The 19577-nt window shown below is 39.1% G+C and overlaps 1 protein-coding gene across 1 annotated transcript; it reads right to left on the bottom strand.

Moving 5' to 3' along the window:
* Positions 1-7280: 7280 nt before the first annotated feature.
* On the bottom strand, positions 7281-16669 carry MED10 (mediator complex subunit 10). The gene is made up of 4 exons (XM_072411879.1): positions 16426-16669; positions 14344-14427; positions 8210-8312; positions 7281-7752 (listed from the first exon to the last, which is right to left on the bottom strand). The coding sequence occupies exons 1-4, from the start codon at positions 16545-16547 to the stop codon at positions 7654-7656; spliced, it is 408 nt and encodes a 135-aa protein (XP_072267980.1). The 5' UTR covers positions 16548-16669; the 3' UTR covers positions 7281-7653.
* Positions 16670-19577: the final 2908 nt, after the last annotated feature.

Genomic DNA, 19577 nt, shown 5'->3' with positions numbered 1-19577 from the left:
AGTAGATATATGCAGGCTGCCCAACTAGCTCCATTAGTGGCACTCCACCGCCTTAAAGACCCACCAATTTGGGCTCAATTGTATGCTGCAGAGCTACCAGCAGTGCAAATATATAACCTTCTATGGCTGCCTTCCTCAAAACGCCCTCTGGTGTCTGATCCTGCGCTGTCTTATGCACTGGGAATTTGGGACAGGGTGAAAACCCCAGCAGGCTTGATGTCTGCCCACACCCCTTTAATTGGTATCATAAATTGCCCTATTTTTGCACCAGCATACGAGAACCCAAGAGCTTTTCTCTGGTGGGCTCAGAGGCCTGTTCGATACGTGTATGAGCTGTTCTCGCTCTCTGGGATCAGGTCCTTCGCGTATTTGCAGGAACATTGGACATTACCTTCGGGCGAACTTTTCAGATATATTCAGATTAGACATTTTTTAAGCAGTTTTCTTAAATGTACAGCAGACTCTCCACTAAAGCTTACGAGTTTTGAATCCTGCTGTTTTCGGGGTTCTAGCTCTGCAGGTTTGGTATCTATGATTTACGATTTATTAATAAATATGGATACCTTTCCTCTCTCTTATGTTGATAGCTGGGAGACTGATCTAGGCACTAAATTAGATGTGGAGGAATGGCAGAGGATATGGCAGACTATAGCTAACTGCTCTCCAAATGTAATCATGCAGGAAAATGCATACAAAGTACTATTTAGATGGTACTTAACACCAGTAAGAATCGCTAAATTTGCAAATGGGAGCGACCCGTGCTGTTTCAGAGGTTGTAAAGACCTCGGTACTTTTCGCCATATATGGTGGGACTGTCCCGTGGTCAAAAAACTTTGGATACGGATTTTCAACTATATGCGATCAGTTCTGCATGTGTCTATTAGGAGGGACCCCTGGACTGCAATGCTCCACAAATTTGGTTCTACTCTGTCTAGAAGCCAGTGTAAATTGATCTCCTTTATTCTCTTGGCAACTCGTAAAGTGATAGCAGCTGCATGGCGGAAACCCTCTTTAAGCTTTCAAGCAGTACTATCCAGATTGTCGGACACTATGGTCCTAGAAAAAATGTCTGCTGTGGCCAGTGACTCTCTGCACAAATTTTACAGTTTGGACACCTTGGTTGGACCATCATACTGCACCAGGCATAGATCGTAGGCTTTTTCAATTATGATAAATCGATGTGTTTGTTTGTAGTGTCAGTCTCGAGTACATTTTTTTGGTTATTCTCTTGAATAATTTTAGTTTATGTTGTTTGTTTTTCTTTTTTTTTAAGTTCTCTTACTAATATCATGCTCAATATTGGTATTGTCTTCTTTTTTCTTACTGTTTTTATTTTGGTTGTTTTGTATATTTTGAAAAATTTCAATAAAAATATTTAAAAATTGTAATGCCTTTAAAATCATGGATAGGTATTGAAAATTCTAGACAAAGAACAAAACAATAGGATGATGAGGAACAAGAATAGAAATAATAACAAAAGTAAACACCAGCAGGTTAAAGAAAATTATGAAAAAGAATGAGACGCTAATAAAGACTAAATCATTAAAGTGAAATTTTAACCAATAATGTAAAAAACGTGTGAACAAGACATACTGTACTATGCCTCTGTTGCAATGTATAACTCTTACCTGTTTATGATCTTCTTTACAATGTATACTTAGCTCAGTTTACAATTTTGACATGTGCCAAGATGAACAAATTCCAGTACATGCCAACTGTTTCCAGATGAGTCAAGAACCAGAAGTTTCATCTTTATAGCTTGATTGAAATATGGTGGAAATAAACCCTTTTGATGCGTTTGCGATGTGTACTGTATGTGCCTGTAAAAGAGAGAATTATGATACCCAATATTGTCAATAGGTGGCACAGGACTTTGCAGAGATGTCCTCTAATTTCTTGCCCCTGTTGAAAAGAAATGATAAAAACCATAATATAATATTACCATACCAAGTTTTGCCTTTAGTTGTACCTCAAATATGCTTTCTAAAGGTAGATTGATTTTATAGTTTCATTAAGGTAAAAAAAATTATATACCTTTTGGGAAACTGCGTGAGAGAAAAAAAAGTGGCAGATACTGAAAAGACTTAATACTTATAATAATATTTTATAGAACTCCTGATGTTCTACACACTGACCAAATGTGTGAATAATCTGACATCTCTTTATTCAGGATTCTGCTGTTTGATTAAAGTAGTAATTTTAAAAGTTTTCCCACTGAAGGGAGAACTTCTGCTGAACTTACAGAACAGAGCTTAAAAGTACTTGATAATGATTAACATAACATAAATATCTGTTCTGGTCAAGGATATAACAATGCTGCAGTGATTACAGGCAAAAGTCAAATCAAGTTTTTGTTTGTGCATCATCCAAATTTATTTCTGAATCTCTGTAGAGTTAGATCTTTTTTTGAAGCTTTTCTGTGTGATTTTGATTTTATTTTGATTTCTGTGTGATATGTGATTTTAGAAAAAATGCATTCATACTTTTCAGTCTCATCTCACCAATGGCAAACGCTGTTGAGGATGAATTGCTCATTATAAAGCTGTGCACAAACTTATTGAAAAGTCTCAACTCTTGGGGTTTTTTTTTTTGGCATTGTGTACTACTTTAGCAAAAGTGTTTCTTTGTTCTGTATGTGCAAACGTGTAATCGGTGAATGTGTTTGAAAGTTAACGATAGATAGGTTGACCTATTTTAATATACTACTAGCTATTTTTACAACTACCAGCCAATGAGAGCAAATAAAATATAATGTACAGTGGTTAGCTTGTTCAGTGTACACTCTGTACAAAACAATGGGCTCACAGGGAATGCTTCTGGGCTTACAGTGCCATAGGTACATTAATTACAAGTTTGTAACTAGTGTAAGTATTGGAGCTGTGTAACTGTAAGCCTGTTGACAAGGAAAACATCTAATAGTATTTAGATTAGGTAAGTGGTCCTACCCTTTTCCCTGCTACTGTAAGCTTAACAGCATTCTGTCAGCCTGGTACTGTACACAGCAAGCACCAGCTGCCTGCTTTGTAGTTAAAGGTCTTTACCTTGGGTTCACAATGTTCAGAATACAAATTTTTGGCGCACTTGATATACCATGAAGAAAAATCAAGCAACACTACTATAAACACTACAATGCTTCAGAGCATCAACTTTTTTTGTTTTTTCAATTCAGTTGCTGTTACTTATTTAATGTGATGGCATAATTGATTTATATCAGAGGTTGCTGGAGTTCCTTGATCAATGAGCAATTTGAGCTTCTCAGGGCAGATACCACTGACACCAATGATCTACTTGGATATCTGTAAGGATGGCATTCTTCCCACTAGACAACAATGTAAGAAGCATTCATTTCCTTGACCACCAGCAAAATGTCCTTTTTGTCCAAAATGTGTTTTTTATATATGTTATGAAAATGTAGATCATATTTTACAAAGGCGACTATGCACCCTACCTTAAAGGTTGATTAAAGTGCCTGTTTATTTGGGTATTTACCTTTTCTACTAACAATAATCTGGGGCCCAAATTATGTTTAAACACAAACATACTCTTATAATCAGATATAGGTGTTAATGTTCCAATATAAAATAGATAGGATTATCGTGACATGTGGTAGTACAAGTACACTAAAAGCCAATAGAAAATTGGACACCATCAGGCTAGACAATTTTTCTAGAAAAGGCCAGGGATTTAAGTAAGAGGCCTGGAAGATAGTGAAGATGCTTGAATTAAATATGTGCAGGGACCATATGCATACAATTGGTATCATAGTGGAAAAGCTGTATCTAGCCATGAAATAAGGGTGGTAATGCAAAACAGAATAATAATATTAATAATAATATTTGATAACTAACGAGATTTATAGATAACTAACTTTCCAGTTATTGTAAAGTTGACCTTTTAAAGCCTAACACATACTAGTTTCAGGTAGGAGTATTAGTGTGCATAAATGTTTGTCATGAACATATATATTAAAGGCTTGATTTGATATTGTATATATACTGGTAGCATTTTTAACATGTCAATATTAAATAGAACAAACCAATACAGTATGCACAGCTATTGATAAAATATACTTTAAAAAAACTGGTAAAGGTAAATAAATCGAACAAAAATAAATGTATATATTACAGTTTTAAGCACTCTTGGATGTGGCTGCATTTTATTTTTTATTATCTGTTGTACAATAAAAACACTAAAATAAAGGAACATAGTTCAGCAGTCTTTAGAAATGGCTAGAAAGAATGTAAATATTAGGATTTAACTCAAGAGGATATTGACTCTTTTTGGCAAAATAAAGGTTTTTTTAACTAATTACACATATATACCAACCAGTTTAATTGTATATTTAACAAACCAGAGAGTATTTTAGAGAGTATTTTAGTATAAATACAGAAAAATTGTTGCAATACACAAAAATTGAGTGAAAGAGAGACCAAGAGTGAAAGAGTGAAAGTGACCAAGATATGTTTAGAAATTGTGTTCAATGCATTAAAACCTGTGTAGGTAGGCGGCCCCATGATCTTTATGGTTTTTCTAAGTTTGCTTACCTTTTTTTAGCTTTAGAAAAATCAGATCTATAGTGAAGCAATTAAGGCCTTTGTTTTCCATTACTTTAAATACATGTTAAACATAAGTTTGCAGATTTCTTTTCATTTTTAAAACTGCATTGTGGATACCTTTTCCGAGGCCGTGTTTTGTCTGTATTGTGTTTCTTTGGAAGGCTGCATTGCGCTTATGAAGATTCCTTTGAGGTCTGTTTGTATTGTGGGAACTACAGATCAAAATCAACCGTTTGCTTTGTTTTGTGTTCAAACGCCAATAGTACAAAAATAAATGTTTGTAAACAGCTATACCACAAATACATAAACATTTTTATACTGTATGCAGAGGTGCTTGAAAATGTTCGATATTTTTATATGGGTGTGACCTAAAACATCATCTGACTTTCAAACAAGTTCCAAAAAGTAGATAAAGAAAACTTTATTTGTCAAATGAAACAAAAAATATTATATCTGGTAATATATTTATTTTTTTAAAAATGATCTAATAACATATCTGTATGTGGGAATACAGATCATATAAGTGGCATGTGTTTTCAATCAATGGGGTGACAATCAGGTATAAGTAAGAGACCCTGTTTAATCAAAAAAAACAGGGATCCAGCAAAGTCTGATCACACATACAAAACATTTGTGGATGTGTATATCATGGTTTTAAAGAGGTGTATGAGGACCTTAGAAAGAGCTGTTGAGGTCTGTAAAGCTGGAAAAGGTTATAAAACCTTTTCTAAAGAGTTTGGATTCCATCAATCAACAGTGACTCAGATTGTGTACAAATAGAGGAAATTGAGGACAGTTGGTACTCTAACCAAAAGTAGTCAATCCAGGACAGCTCCAAATGCAAGGTGCGCAATACTCCAATAGGTTACAAAAGAATCCAAGTTAACTTCTAAGCAACTGAATGCCTGTCCCATATTGGAGAATGTTGTTGTTCACAAGTCCATAGAACAGCAATTGTGTGTATGGCAGAGTAAGAAGGAGAAAGACACTACTCTCCCCAAAAGTATTGCTGGCTGTCTACATGTTGATAAAGATTATGTATGCAAACCAGAAGAATACTGGGAGAATGTTTTTAGACAGATTAGGTCAAATTGGAACTTTTGGCTTAAATGATGATTGTGACACTTGGAGAAAGAAAAAACACTGAATTCCAGCATAAAAACCTTATCCCATCCGTGAAACATGGCGGTAGAAGAGTTCTGGTTTGGACCTGCCTTGCTGCATCTGAGCTTGGACATCTTGCAATCATTGATTCAACAATAAATTTTAAACTATACCAAAGAGTTGTAATGGAAAATGTGGGACATCTGTCCATGAACTGAACATCAAGAGACTGTTGGTAATCCAGCAAGTCAACTAACCTAAACACAGTTGTTCTACCAACAAATGGTAAAGAAGTGACTTGGCCATTCAAGGGTTATGACCTTAATCCAATTGAAATGTTGTAAAAAGACCTAAAAGTGAGCAGTTTATGTTAGGGAACCCATCAACATACAAGAGCTTAAGCAGTCCTGTACGGAGACATGGACTAATGTGCAGGACTGATCAACAGTTATTGGTGAACAAGGGGATTACACCAAATACTGCAGTAAAGAAAATGGAATAGTTGACTGCTCAAAAAAGCAGTGTCTGCATTCTTCTTTACAAACTCAAACATTCACTGTGTAAACTAAACAATTTTGAAAAATATTTTGCTTTCCTTCACTGTACAAATATATAGTTGTATAACCACTGGTTTCTGAGAACTGCTGCACAGCTGCTGTGTTGAATGGAGTAGACCAACTTCTGACACATGTGAACAGGTACTTCAGCCCAGGATGATTGGACTACATTGTTTGAGCCTCAGAAACCACCTTTTTAAATGTCACCTCACGAGTTTTATATTGTTTTAAGGTCCAGGGATTGGGCTGGCCACACCATAACGTCAAATATGGATTTGTCGTCTTGTTAAAACACCTATTTTAAAGGGCATTTCCTCTTTGGCAACATGAATTCTTCAAGTACTTTTGTGTGTTCAAACTGACCTATGATTCCTGGTATGCAATAAACCCAATCCAACACCACAGTATGGGAAACATCCTCATATTAATATTTGTGCCATCTTAGTTAACAATATAAAAATGTAGAACATTTTTAAAGGGTTCACATTGGTCAGCTTCTTAGGGTTTACAACTATTTTACAAAAAACAATATATTCAATTGATGTATGAAACAAGCATAATTTAATTGACTTTAGAATGTTTCATTGTATTGACTTTAGTGGCTCCTACTTATTAAATAACAGAAAAAAATATCTAAAGTAAAAAACAATGAACTAAATTACAAATCAGAACGAACTCAATTGTTTTGTGATGAAAAGAGAAAGGTAATTTAGAATAATCTTGTTCTGTTTGATGTACTTATTGTGTACAAAGGATATGAATACTAATGTAGGTTTTATGTTTGACTTTCTAAGCAAACAGAGAACACAAAATAAAGATGTAGAGAAATGTCTGGATATGAAAAAACATGACATTATATAAACCTTTGTCTTTTCAATTTATTCTAATTTAATATCGTACAGAAAAAAAAACATTTGTGATGTCATGTTCAAATAATCTTAAGACTACCGTACACATTCAAGATGTTTGCTGAAACCTCATGCAGCAGTGCAGTACAATATGTGGCATAAGCTGTATTCAGAACAGACGTGCTACAGCATAACATAACACTCAACACAAGTCATATTCTGAACAATATTTATTTAGAACAGGTCATAGTTTCATAAATATAAATGTACAAAATGGCACTGGAGGAAAAAAACAATGTTTGACTACTACAAATGTGAAAAAAAAAAAAAAACAAGTTTGCCTCTTCTGCATTGCTTTAGAACTCACATATGCTGTAGATGGAGGGTTCGAAGATCCCATACTGAGTAACACTTGGGTATTAAAAATTGTGGGTCACCACATTCAGAAAACTCCTTTTATGGCGGATTGTGTAACCATTTCCAGTTATATGCAAGAATTGTTCTTAGAATTGTCTTACACATTATAACAGCAAGCCCCATGACACTCTTGGCAAAGCTTCAGCATGTTACCCTTTGGAAACTAGATTGTTAAGATGGTGGATGATCTTCTCCTCTGATGGCCTTGTATTTTGCCATGTCTTCTGGAAACACTTTGGAAAGCTCTTGAATTAGGAGGCTTTTGAATTTCTATAAAATAAAGTGAAAGGCTAAACTCTGTGGATATGTTTAAGCATATCAACAGACATTTTCCTCATCTACAATGTTAACATTCTAAAATGCAGTTCTGGGAGCTATAACTTAATCAAGGCCTAATATAGAAAAATATGGGGCTGCTCAAGAGATTTAACCTTGGCAGTATTAAGAAGAAATTAGGTATAATGATGGGTAGTGTGCAGGGGGGGTATTGCTGGGCAAAAAGCATAGAGCATAGAGACTAAAACAAAAGCAGCATTACAACTGCTGAGAGTATAACAGGAGCAGTATGTGCAGGAGAAGTGCAGAAAGTATAATGGAGAATAGTAAGTCCAAGCAAGGAGTTATTACTGTGTGCAGTGGAAAGTGTATGCCATTGTGCAGTATAGGAGTGTATTATAACAGGCAGTATTATATATCCTATCTTAAAACACAAAAGTTAATAACTTACCTTCATTGTATCAATTTTACCCTTTACTTGCTCATTTTTAGCTAATGCTCGCTCCAAACACTCCTTAGTGTACAGCTGCGGATTACGACCTTGGTCAATGTAACTAGAAAGCAAATTAAATCAAATATAAATAAATTACAACTTATATTTATGTAATACTCGTACACCATACATTGGAATACATAATGGACAAATGTAACACATATAATGAAGGCATCTACAGTATTTATATGCAAATCTGTAGGTATATTTATTCATCAAGCTGAACAAACATCAGTGTTTAGCCATAAAATTGGACAGTAACTGAGACAACAAAATACATTAAGGTCATTGCCTAATGCCTATATACAAGGTTTCTGTACCCCCTGAGCTAAAATCTCCCTCTCCCATCTTAGAAGAATACCACTTGGAGCCACTTTAAACGCACAGTGAGCAGTTGAGTTCTACAGCAGACAGTGGCACGGTTTCTAAAAGTGATGTTTTTTTGGGGTTTTTTTTGCAGTGGTTTGGAAATTTGCACTGCGGCTGTGTTCAAATCTGGTTACTAACCGGGTTTTCCACTCTTGGGCACGCAGCAGTAGTTTGTTATGAGCCCAAGATCTCCACTCACAGTTTCACCCCGCAGGTCTGAAACAGCCCCTACCCAAAATAGATGGCTGCAGCATTGCAGCAATCTTTAGGTCCTCTGACCAAAATCCACTTCATGCCTCCACCTGCACATTACAAATCCAATAGACTTCTTCTAGGCAGGCCTTATCTCAATACAACAGTCACTACAGAAACCCATCAGTGCTCAGAAATGTTTTTAAGCTGGGTGGGAAGAAATTGTAGGCGGGTGGCAACCCCTGTATTGTGACCCAACTCATCAGTAACCATCCATATACAGCCGGGTGGTGCACCCAGCAAAAGGAGGCCAGGGAGAACACTGCCTATGTTTATATCCTAAAAGTAAGAAAAGTACTTCCAGCTTTAGGGTCTACCTAGGGGCATTCAGTTGTGCAGATCTTAACCTTCTAGAGAATAAAGAGCTGGTAACCTTCTCCATCCCAATTTTATTATTAGTTAGAGGACCCCTACACAATTTCAAGGCTAACATGGTGGCACAGGAGAAAGCCAACATCTATTAGCAATCTGAGGTAGACAAAACAGTAAATTTCAGGTTTAGGGACTCAAGTAGCCCTGAACAACACGGTTAATTTACCTAAACTTATATGGCTGCTATCTGGATAGAGATGGCAGTTTAGGTCAACAAAAGTAGAGGGCAGGCACATATTAAAGTCAGCCACACATGGCTACCCTCCTGGGTGGTTACCCTGAGCCTGGTTCAGGGTAACGCTGAAAGCGTTTACCCGAACTAGGCTCGGTGTAGCTAATAATAGAATCAAGCATTGCTTACCTGGTGCTGCCGGCATCCTCCAGTGTGCTGTCATTGAATCACGTCCTCCAGCGTGGATGCCCATCTTCTCATTCGAATCCCCCTATTCTCCTTCCCTCCACGTTCGCTTAAGCATAGCATTCTATGCCTGCCTTGACCTCTGCCTGGACTCTGACATCTCTGCCTGGACCCGGAAATCACCGCCTGCCTGACCCCTGCTATGGCTTTAAGCTCCAGAAGGCGTCTATCCACCCAAGATGTGTTAGAACAGTTTTCGGACAGCGAGAGCGATCTGGAATCACTTGTGGAGTCAACTGATCGTGATGGAGCGCCTGGAGACTTCTCGTCGGACTCTGAGACTGAGACCCACGAGTGACAGCGACTCTATGGAAGTTAGTGATGTGTGCACCTGGTGCGCGATTGACACTCAGGCCCAGCCTGTACTGGGTTTCCATTTACTGGGGCGCCTGGCCTGAAGGTGCACTGTAAGCACAACCCCCTGGCCTTTCTGGAGCTATTTCTGAAAGGCAAAGTCATTCAGAAAATTGCTGAAGAAACAAACAGATATGCAGCCAGTGTTCTCCCCAGCCTCTTTTAGCCGGGTGCACCACCCGGGACATTTCAGTAACCACCCAGCTGTTTTTGGGTGATTACTGAACAGTTAGGTCACCATACAGGGGCTGCCACCCACCTAAAATTTCTTCCCACCCAGCTTAAAAAAATTTCTCGGTTGAGCACTGGCAGCGCAACAGCTGGCTGCTCCATGTGCAAGATTGTCCAGAACCAGGAAGTGGGAACCTGTCACCCAAAAGGATATTTGGCTTTTTCTGTGCCTTGTTATTCTCCAGGGGGTGGTGGGGAAACCCCTGCAGAAGTGGAACTGGTCCACCAACAAACTGCTTGCCACCCCTTTTTTTGGCACGTTATGCCTGAATATCGATTTAGCCAGATCATCAAATTTTTACATTTTACCAACAATGATGATTTTGATGAAACCACCCATTCTCAAATGATTATAAACAACTTCAAAACCTGCTATGTGCCAGAAAGGGACATTAGTGTGGATGAAAGTCTGATGACATATAAAGGGAGACTGAGCTGGGTGCAGTACATAGCGTCCAGGAGGGCACAGTTCGGGATCAAATCTTTTATGCTGTGTGAATCCAAATCTGGATACATCTGGAACTCTGTCATATATACAGGCAAAGGCACAAAATGTGACCCCAGATTTAGTTCCTTTGGAGTGGCAAAGTCTTCTGTCCCGTCTCCTATTGAGCCCTTGCTGAACCAAGGGCATTGTCTTACTACTATTGTCCGCCTCCGCTGCATCTCTTTGTAGTTCTCTCCATTGGCTTCCATTTCACCTTAGAATCAGATTTAAGCTCCTGTGCTTTGCCTTCAAATCCCTACACAGTTATTGTCCCACTTACATTTCTGACATTGGTTAAAAAATACTCCCCCTGCCGCTCCCTCCGCTCCTCCAATGATCTACTAATGACTTCCTCACTCATAACCTCATCACACGCACGGTTACAAGACTTCTCTAGACCTGCCCCAACTCTCTGGAATGGTCTTCCTCGTCCTATTCGGCTTGCTCCTACTTTCTGCTCATTTAAAAGAGCTCTCAAAACCCATTTTTTCAAACTTGCCTACCCGTCTTTTTCTGTCATTTGAAACCACCACTACTTCCCACCACTACATATCTCCCATCCTATTGTGTGTGAAATTCCCACACCTACTAGATTGTAAGCTCTTCGGGGCAGGGTCCTCTCCTCCTGTATCACTGTCTGTATTAGTCTGTCATTTGCAATCCCTATTTAATGTACAGCGTTGCGTAATATGTTGGCACTATATAAATCCTGTTTATTAACCTACCGACCAACCGTTAAGCCTGAACTTTTCCGTGCTAAAAAAAGTTGCAATTATCGTTAACCCCGAACTTTTCTCACTATATTAAAATCCCCACTTACCTGGTCCCGCTGTGCTCATCCAGCGTCGTGTCCGTCCTCCAGCGTCGTCCTCCAGCGTCGATCTCCCTCTCCAGCGTCGGTTGCCTTCTCCTATACCAGCGGGACCGGTAAGATGCCGGCCGGCGGAACACAAGATGCCGGCCGGCTTCTTACCTGATCCCGCTGATCATCCAGCGTCGTTCTCATTCCAGCGCCGGGTGATCTCTGAAACAAGAAGCCGGCCGGCGGAGGAAAAAAAAAAGCCGGCCGGCTTCTGTCTGCGTGCGTGATGACGTCGGCGCGTGTGCGGGAAATTCAAATTCAGACTCATTCATTCATTTTGTATTGGATTGAATACAAACTCCTGTATCCAATCCAATACAAAATAATTAAAAATAAATACAAAGTATGTATTTTGTATTGGATTGGATACAGGAGTTTGTATTCAATCCAATACAAAATGAATGAATGAGTTTGAATTTTGTTCTCATTTTGTATTGGATTGAATACAAAGTCCTGCATCCAATCCAATGCAAAATAATAGAAAATATATTTATGTGGTTTTGTCTATAGGTATGTGACGGACACTAGGGAGGTGTTTTAGAAAAATATATTACTATACAGTATACCGAATTATCGCATTTTCAGTATTTTTCATTTATTTATGTATTCTTGTTTAAGCTGAATTTTGTGTTTTTCCTTTAATTTTATTAAAAGTAATTTTTTTTTTTTTTTACATGATTGTGTGTTTCAAACATTTTTTATATTCATTATATCTACTAGACCCCTATTCGGACATAATTCTGTAAGTTACAGGTCTACAATTTAAAAAAAAAAATTTCATGAAAACCTGTAACGCTTTTGGTACAGAAATCTAGACATCAGTGTAATGCCCAGGTGGTTAATAATAATAATAATATAATAATAATAAAGGGAATTTTTATACGTCCCCTGAGCTTTAGGAGTTCCTGATACAAAACAAAACGGATGCCTGAGGAACCGTTAGGGCTAACCAGTATAAATTGCCAGCCAATTTCACCGCACAAAAGCTCAAGCCTGGGGATAAAGTTGCCTGGCAGAAAGGAAAGATAATGGCTCTCCAATGGCATGATAAGAAGGAAGTCTGCATGATGAGCACTGTTCACAACACCGTTCACAACCATAACAATAAGTGGGAAAAAGGTTCATAAGCCCCAGATAGTCATTGACTACAACATCACAATGGGGGGTGTGGACAGAGCCGACCAGGCCATGACTTTCTATCCAGCTGTCAGAAAGCACTATAAAAAAAATATTTTCGCCATCTAGTGAACAGTGTCTGTGGAATGTGTACATTCTTTTCAAAAAACAAAATGACAGACCTGTACCCCACCCTGGATTTATATGGAAAATCTGTAAAGCTATATGTGTGAAACACCAAACACCAGAAGAGGATGAAAATAAACATCAACTTGGACAACGTGCTTCATACACTGAACTCGCTCAGTGCTCAACCCAGAAAATTTTTCAAGCCGGGTGGGAAGTGATTTTAGGTGGGTGGCAGCCACTGTATTATGAACAAACTCTTTGGTAACCATCCAAAAACAGCCGGGTTGGTGCTGAAAAGTGCCGGGTGGTGCGCCCAGCTAAAAGTGCCTGGGGAGAACCCTGCCGCTACGCCTGAGTGCACGTCATTTTATGGAGTACATTCTATCAACCCCAAGAAAGCAAAAGCACACAAGAATGTGTGTGGTGTGCTGCTCCAAGAGAGGGGAGGACGGGAAAAAAAATCCGGAAGGAAACCCGGTTCTACTGCCCCAAATGTGACATTGGACTCTGCTGCCCAGTAATAAAATTTACCACACTAGGGAGGTGTTTTAGAAAAATATAGTACTATACAGTATACAGAGTTATTGCATTTTCAGGATTTTTGATTTGTTTATGCATTCTTGTTTAAGCTGATTTTTGTGTTTTTTTATTTAATTTTATTATTAAATTAATTTTTTTTTTTTTTTTTTTTTTTTTTAATTTTATTATTAAATTAATTTTTTTTTTTTTTTTTTTTTTTTTTTTTTTTTAGACGATTGTGGGTTTCAAACTTTATTATATTCAGGATATCTATTAGACCCCAGTTTGTACATATTTCGGGAAGGTAAAGGTCTACAATATAAAAAAAAAATGCTTGAAAAACAGTGTACCACTTTTGGTACAGAAATCCAGACATCAAGGCTAAATCAAAAAACCCATTGTAAAATGTAACACATGTACCATTTTATTATTGTAAAAACGTTTAAATGCTCCTACAGTTTACTGGTATGGAGCTGACAAAGAATCTCCACACACACTATAGGGCAACCCCACAGATGTAGAATTTGTGGAGTTAACAGAGTTTATCATAAAGCCATTGTTTTTGAGAAAATCAAGCTAGTTGTCACTAGAAAACAAACATGGGTTGATTTTTTTTTTTTTTTTTTTTTAAGTCACTATAGTAGAATTGAAGAAGAGGTGAAAACCATAAGTTGGAAAAAATGGTAATAAAAAGTTAAAATGATTAAAGTGATAACAGGAGGCTGGAGCTGTGTGAAACTTACCAGGTCCAAACTGATTTCCAAAACTACCTAAATTGCTCTATTCTCAAAAAGGAAATGGGTCTCTAGTGAAAGCAGAGGAGCAGAACCCATAAGCAGCTTGTTAATATAAGGATTGCAGATGGGAAGAGGTCAACTGGATTTCCAACTACTTCCAAATGGTTTCCATTTTTGTTCCCCATATAGAAAAGAAGGAAAATTTGTTCCAAAAATGTACGCCCATGAAATCTGTTGTATACTCACTCAAATACTTCTAAGGGAACGGTGATGTCATGTAGCTGTTGCCGACACTTGTCTATATCAGACAATCCAGTGATCATAAAATTTCTGCAAACAGGTAAATAAAAATGTGTTAAAGACAACATTTAAAAAAAGGTGCCAGCAAACCCACTTGGTAATTACAGTTCTAATGTACTAATGAAGACCATTTATGTGTCCTAATATATATTATACACACTCTGACCACTTAATTAGGTATACATTTATGCCTTGCCTTCATACCTCCTACATCAATACACCACCAAAAGCAGCATGAATCGTTTATACAATGCAGGACTATGCTTTCATGTTGCCAACACCAAATTCTGTCCCTTCCATCTGATTGATGCAGCAGAAACTGAACTAACCAATGTTCTTCTAATCTTCTCTTGTACAATTTTGATAAACCCATGCAGCTAACAGGAGTGGTACCCAGTATGGTCTCCTGCTGCTGTAGCTCTTCTTCAAGGTTTGATGAGATGCTCTTCTTCATACCTTGGGGGTACCAAGTGGGTATTTGAGTTACTCTTGCCTTTCTAGCAGTTCTTCAACCAGTCTGGCAATTATACTACAATTACTACATACTTAAGAAACTAAAATAATCCTTTTTCATTAAAAATTTCATTGTATTATACACAAAATTGTGAAGTAAAGCAATATATCTGATGGTCATTACTGATTAATTTATAGCATTTTTTAAAGCTCCAAAATAATATACAGAGCTGTACATTAAAATAGGGTCTGCAAATGACAGACAGATACAAACAATGTCACAGGAGGAGAGGACCCTGCTCAGAAAAGAGGGAACACACAAAAGGATCAAAAGCATTACATTAGAAACAGCGGTAACATATTGCTCCCAGTGATCCCTAAAGCAGAACTAAACTGAAAATAAAAAAAAACCCACCTACTTTTAATCCATCAGATTATTAATCCTGCACAGTCCTGTTTGTCCATCTTGCACAGCACAGGTGCAGGATCGGGTGATATAACCTCCTGTAAAGGGGGAAAAAGTGCAGATCTCACTGCGCATGTCCGAGATTGGCATTTTTTTTCCTCCTCAATGTATGAAGATGTCCTTCTGAGATCTGGCATGCACAGGCAGAAAGAAGAGTGCAGCACTGGCCCCTTAACTATCGATCACCTAGGCTATGGAGAATGAATGGGAGTGCAGAGCCTCCGCAGATACCTACGTCAGGCATCCTGGGAGGCTCTTGGGTGCTTCTTCTGTGCATGCCCGAGTATCTCAGGCATGCGCAGAAGGAGCCCTTTCGTAAAAGGGGGAAAAATTGTCGATCTCATGCATGCACAGTGAGATCCGCAAATTTTTTTTCCCCAATCTAAGGTACCCGATTTCGCAGCAGGGTCAGGTGACGAAGGAAGAACCAGATCAAAAACGACTGCTCTGTAGGATTGAAGTGTATTTTTTTTTTCGGTAGTTTTCAGTTTTCTTTCTCTTTAAGTAAAGTAAAAATTTTGCTGATAGGTTTGCTTTAATTCATTTCATGACCGGATGAATACCTTCTTTAGGAGTTGAATATTCGCTATTTCAACACCTATATGTAGCCAATAGCCAAATGAGCATGTACAAACAGATACATACGCCATATAATAAATGTGGACATGAGCCCTAGAGGAACAAGAACCAAAAGGCTCAGCATATGCCACCTCCTTGATATGTTGCCAGTTTCCCAAGAAGAGTGAAATTAACAAGGCTATGGTCATCATAGATAATAAAGTGGAACTAAAGATTCACTTTTGCCTGTGTCTTACCTGATTGCTTTGGGTTTCTGGCCACAATGCTGAGCTGCACAGGGAAACCTAGCAATCCCAGCTTCCCTAGCATGTGCCAGGATCTGTGTGCCAGGATCTGTGTGCCAGTCTATCCATAGGACACACAAACCCCAGAGATGATCTCCCCTTATCTATTATTCCCAATTCCAGACCCCAAGTGTCAGCTTGTCTCCCCTCACTGCCGGGCTCCTTACATGCAGGGTTTACATTTCACTCTCAGAATTCAGCCAGCAGTGCCTACATCCTGTACTACTACAATCATCACATACTTACAGCTTCTGGTTAAGGCCAGCCTGACTGCTGGGCTGGAAGTCGCTCACTATAATCCCCAGCTGTCTGATGTTCTCCACAAACTTTTCCAAGTGTTCTTCCAGGTTGTCAAACTTCTCCGCCATGCCGCCTGCCGTTGTCACTCTCACGGTTGGCTCTGAGGACTAATTATCGCCCTATATAGCCTCTGCCCTCCCTATACATCCCGCACTCATTACTAGCTTTATTCCGCTTCCGTGTCCTCCTAGGCTTCCTGTTTATACTCCGCCCCCGGAAACTACAAGGATGCAAGCGAGCAGCCGCTGTTCTATCAAATAGGACTACCCTTAAAATAAATCTACCCAGGGGGCGTGTATAAATGGGCGTGTATAATGACGTCACCGGCAGGAAACTTTTATAGCTGTGTGTGTACGGTATATGAATGCTGCATGTCATGTCCTGCAGCCTTACATATTTCTGAGTACAAAGCTCCATATCTCTTAAACGGTATGTCGTACCGACTTTTCGATGAAATTTTCAGGGTACACATGGAACCCTCATAGCTAGCAATTCACAAAATTTCATCTCCCCACCTTTAACAACTTTTAAAACATGGGGGTCATAATTATAAAGTCTAGTGAGAATTGAACATCAGGGATGCTGTTTTAAAAGTGTGGCTAGAAGCCTGAAATTAAACATACAAATTATGGACACATACATAGCAAGGAGGTGCAAACCCCCAAATTATACCTACCTGTCACAAAACTAGAACTGTCATACTACACTACCCTGTCCCCTTCCCTACTTTGAACCCCAATTTCTCTGGAATGGGGAGATGTACAAAACCAAAAATGTAGGTGCAAGTGGGACTTTCACCCCCTAAAATGTCATCGCTATGGTATTGTCAGAACATGAAAAACTCAGCCCATCAAAATAAACTGCCCTGTTACACATTGCTGAATGCTTCTATCACCCGAACCCGAATTTCTCTGGAACGGAGGGGGTTGCAGGTAAACAAAATTAAAGGTGCAAGTGGGGGACACCCTGTTCCAGAGAAATTGGGGTCCAGGCAATAGAAGCCTCCAGCAATGTGTAACGGTAGATTTTTTGATAGGCAGAGTTTTTTATGTTCTGACGATGCCATAATAACGCTCCAGTCATCTAGTCATGCGGCACAAGCGTGCTCTTTGGAGTCACGGAAGCGCACCCCTGAGCTTAGGTAACGCGCTCCCATTATCTAGTAACCATTCCTGCACATCCTCAAACTTGTGTTGTTGCTTGTGGAAGGTTTTGTGGTGTTAAAATGTCAGTAGTCACATCAGTATTCAGCTCGTGTAATGCTGATCTACTGAATACTCAGGGACCTAGATGGTGGTTAACATACACTGGCTTTATGTGAATCTATTGTTTCAATATTCACCCTCTGGTAGGTGCAGATATTTTGCCATCAGATGAGAATATGATAGATATCAATGTGATTGTGTGCAGTGATATTTTGCAAGCACACTGACTGACTCCCTGTGTAGAATAGAGTCATGAAACATGCAGCCTCATAAATGTTGCATACAATTACTGCTGACATAGAACAAAAGACTGCGCAGTGAGGCTGGAAAATGTAATTGTTACCTTGCCGACCCTTCATATGGGTTAGTGAAGGAGTTTTCTTACCTTATAGTAAAAAATAAAGCTAAAATTGTGTAGAGTATACCAGTACAGAGCTGTCCTCATTATAGGATATAGGTGTACAGCAGGGCTGGTGGAGCTGAAATAAACTCACTCCAGGCAGACATTTTCCCCCATATTTTTCCCATCTATCAAAAAAGCCAGAAAATTTCTGTCAAAGAAGACAGATATTTTATTCTGATAGCACTTGCTATCTATCAAAAAAAGTCAGAAAAATGTCTGTATTTCTCTCAAAAAATACCGATATTTTATTTTGATCTTACTTGATATCTATCAAAAAAGCCAGACAAAATTATGTATTTCTCTCAAAAAATGCAGATATTTTATTCTGATCCCACTTGCTATCAAAAAAGCCAAAAAAATTCTGTATTTTTCTAAAAAAAAAAATACAGATATTTAATTCTGATTCCTCTTTGCTATTTACCAAAGAAACCGTTTGGTACAGGTGCATTTTTGCCCCGAATAAGTAAAACATGAGCAGTAGACACAGGGGAAGGAGTGGCGTTGGGCTACTTGCCGCATCTGGCAGGGGGGATACTCCCCGGGAGTCTGCCACTGTAGGACAGCAGCAGCAGCAAACTGTTGGAGGCAGCAGCACTACTTGTCAAACAGGTCTGAGATGTGTGTGGAGCACCAGTAGGCTGGTAGATGAATGGAGAGGGCGTACTATAATCATACAGTCATGTCATGTGGAGAGTATTATGGACTGGGTCTCAGGGGTTCAAGTGCAGCAGGCTCTTCTTCTGCAGCAGCAGCAGTAACCAGCACAGCCGTGATAGGAGTAAAGACAGGAGTTAGCGTGGCTAATGTGCCTGTACCTCCCGATGACTCTCCCTTGTTGTTTGCCAAACAACCTAAGGATCTGTCTTTGCAAATTTCAGAGCAGGAGGCAGACTTTGAGACCCTTGGAGAGTGTGGTCAGCACTTGCTGGGCGAGGGTTCTGCATCAGTGGCTGCATTTGCAGAGGTTGGCTTAGATGAAAATGAGGATGATTGTGATGTCACCTGGGAACCACCAGTGCGTGTAAGTACAGCAGCAGCAGCAACAGACTGGGGATGAAGGGGCCGCAAATCTGCCTCATGTGAGTCCCAGAACTCACAGACGAATGGGCACAAGCAGGGAACAGTCAGAAACGATGTGACCATGGGGGAGATGGAGCTGGAGCAGACGCAGGGCACCCACAGATGCAGAGGCAGGCAAAGAAAAAGAGCAGCAGAGTGGTTGTACACACCTCTCCAGTGTGGTACTTTTTTCACGATGAAAGACGATGACGGGTGCGTAGCAATTTGCATCCTGTGCCACAGGCAGATTCGCAGAGGACAGGCCGGATTAAATTTGGGTACAACATCCCTGTTTTGGTTGGATTTGGAGGCTTCAGGTTTCCCATCCCTCTTTCAGCCTTCACTTCCACAATAATTTTCTCAACAGCACCATTTTGTAATTGTGAACTGTTGTCATTGATAATAACTTCTTCAGGTCTCTCAAAGACTTT

The sequence above is a fragment of the Pyxicephalus adspersus genome, chromosome 5, assembly GCF_032062135.1.
Source record: "Pyxicephalus adspersus chromosome 5, UCB_Pads_2.0, whole genome shotgun sequence".
Lineage (NCBI taxonomy): Eukaryota > Metazoa > Chordata > Amphibia > Anura > Pyxicephalidae > Pyxicephalus > Pyxicephalus adspersus.
Note: the sequence above shows the minus strand (reverse complement) of the source record. Positions and strands in the feature narration are given on the sequence as shown.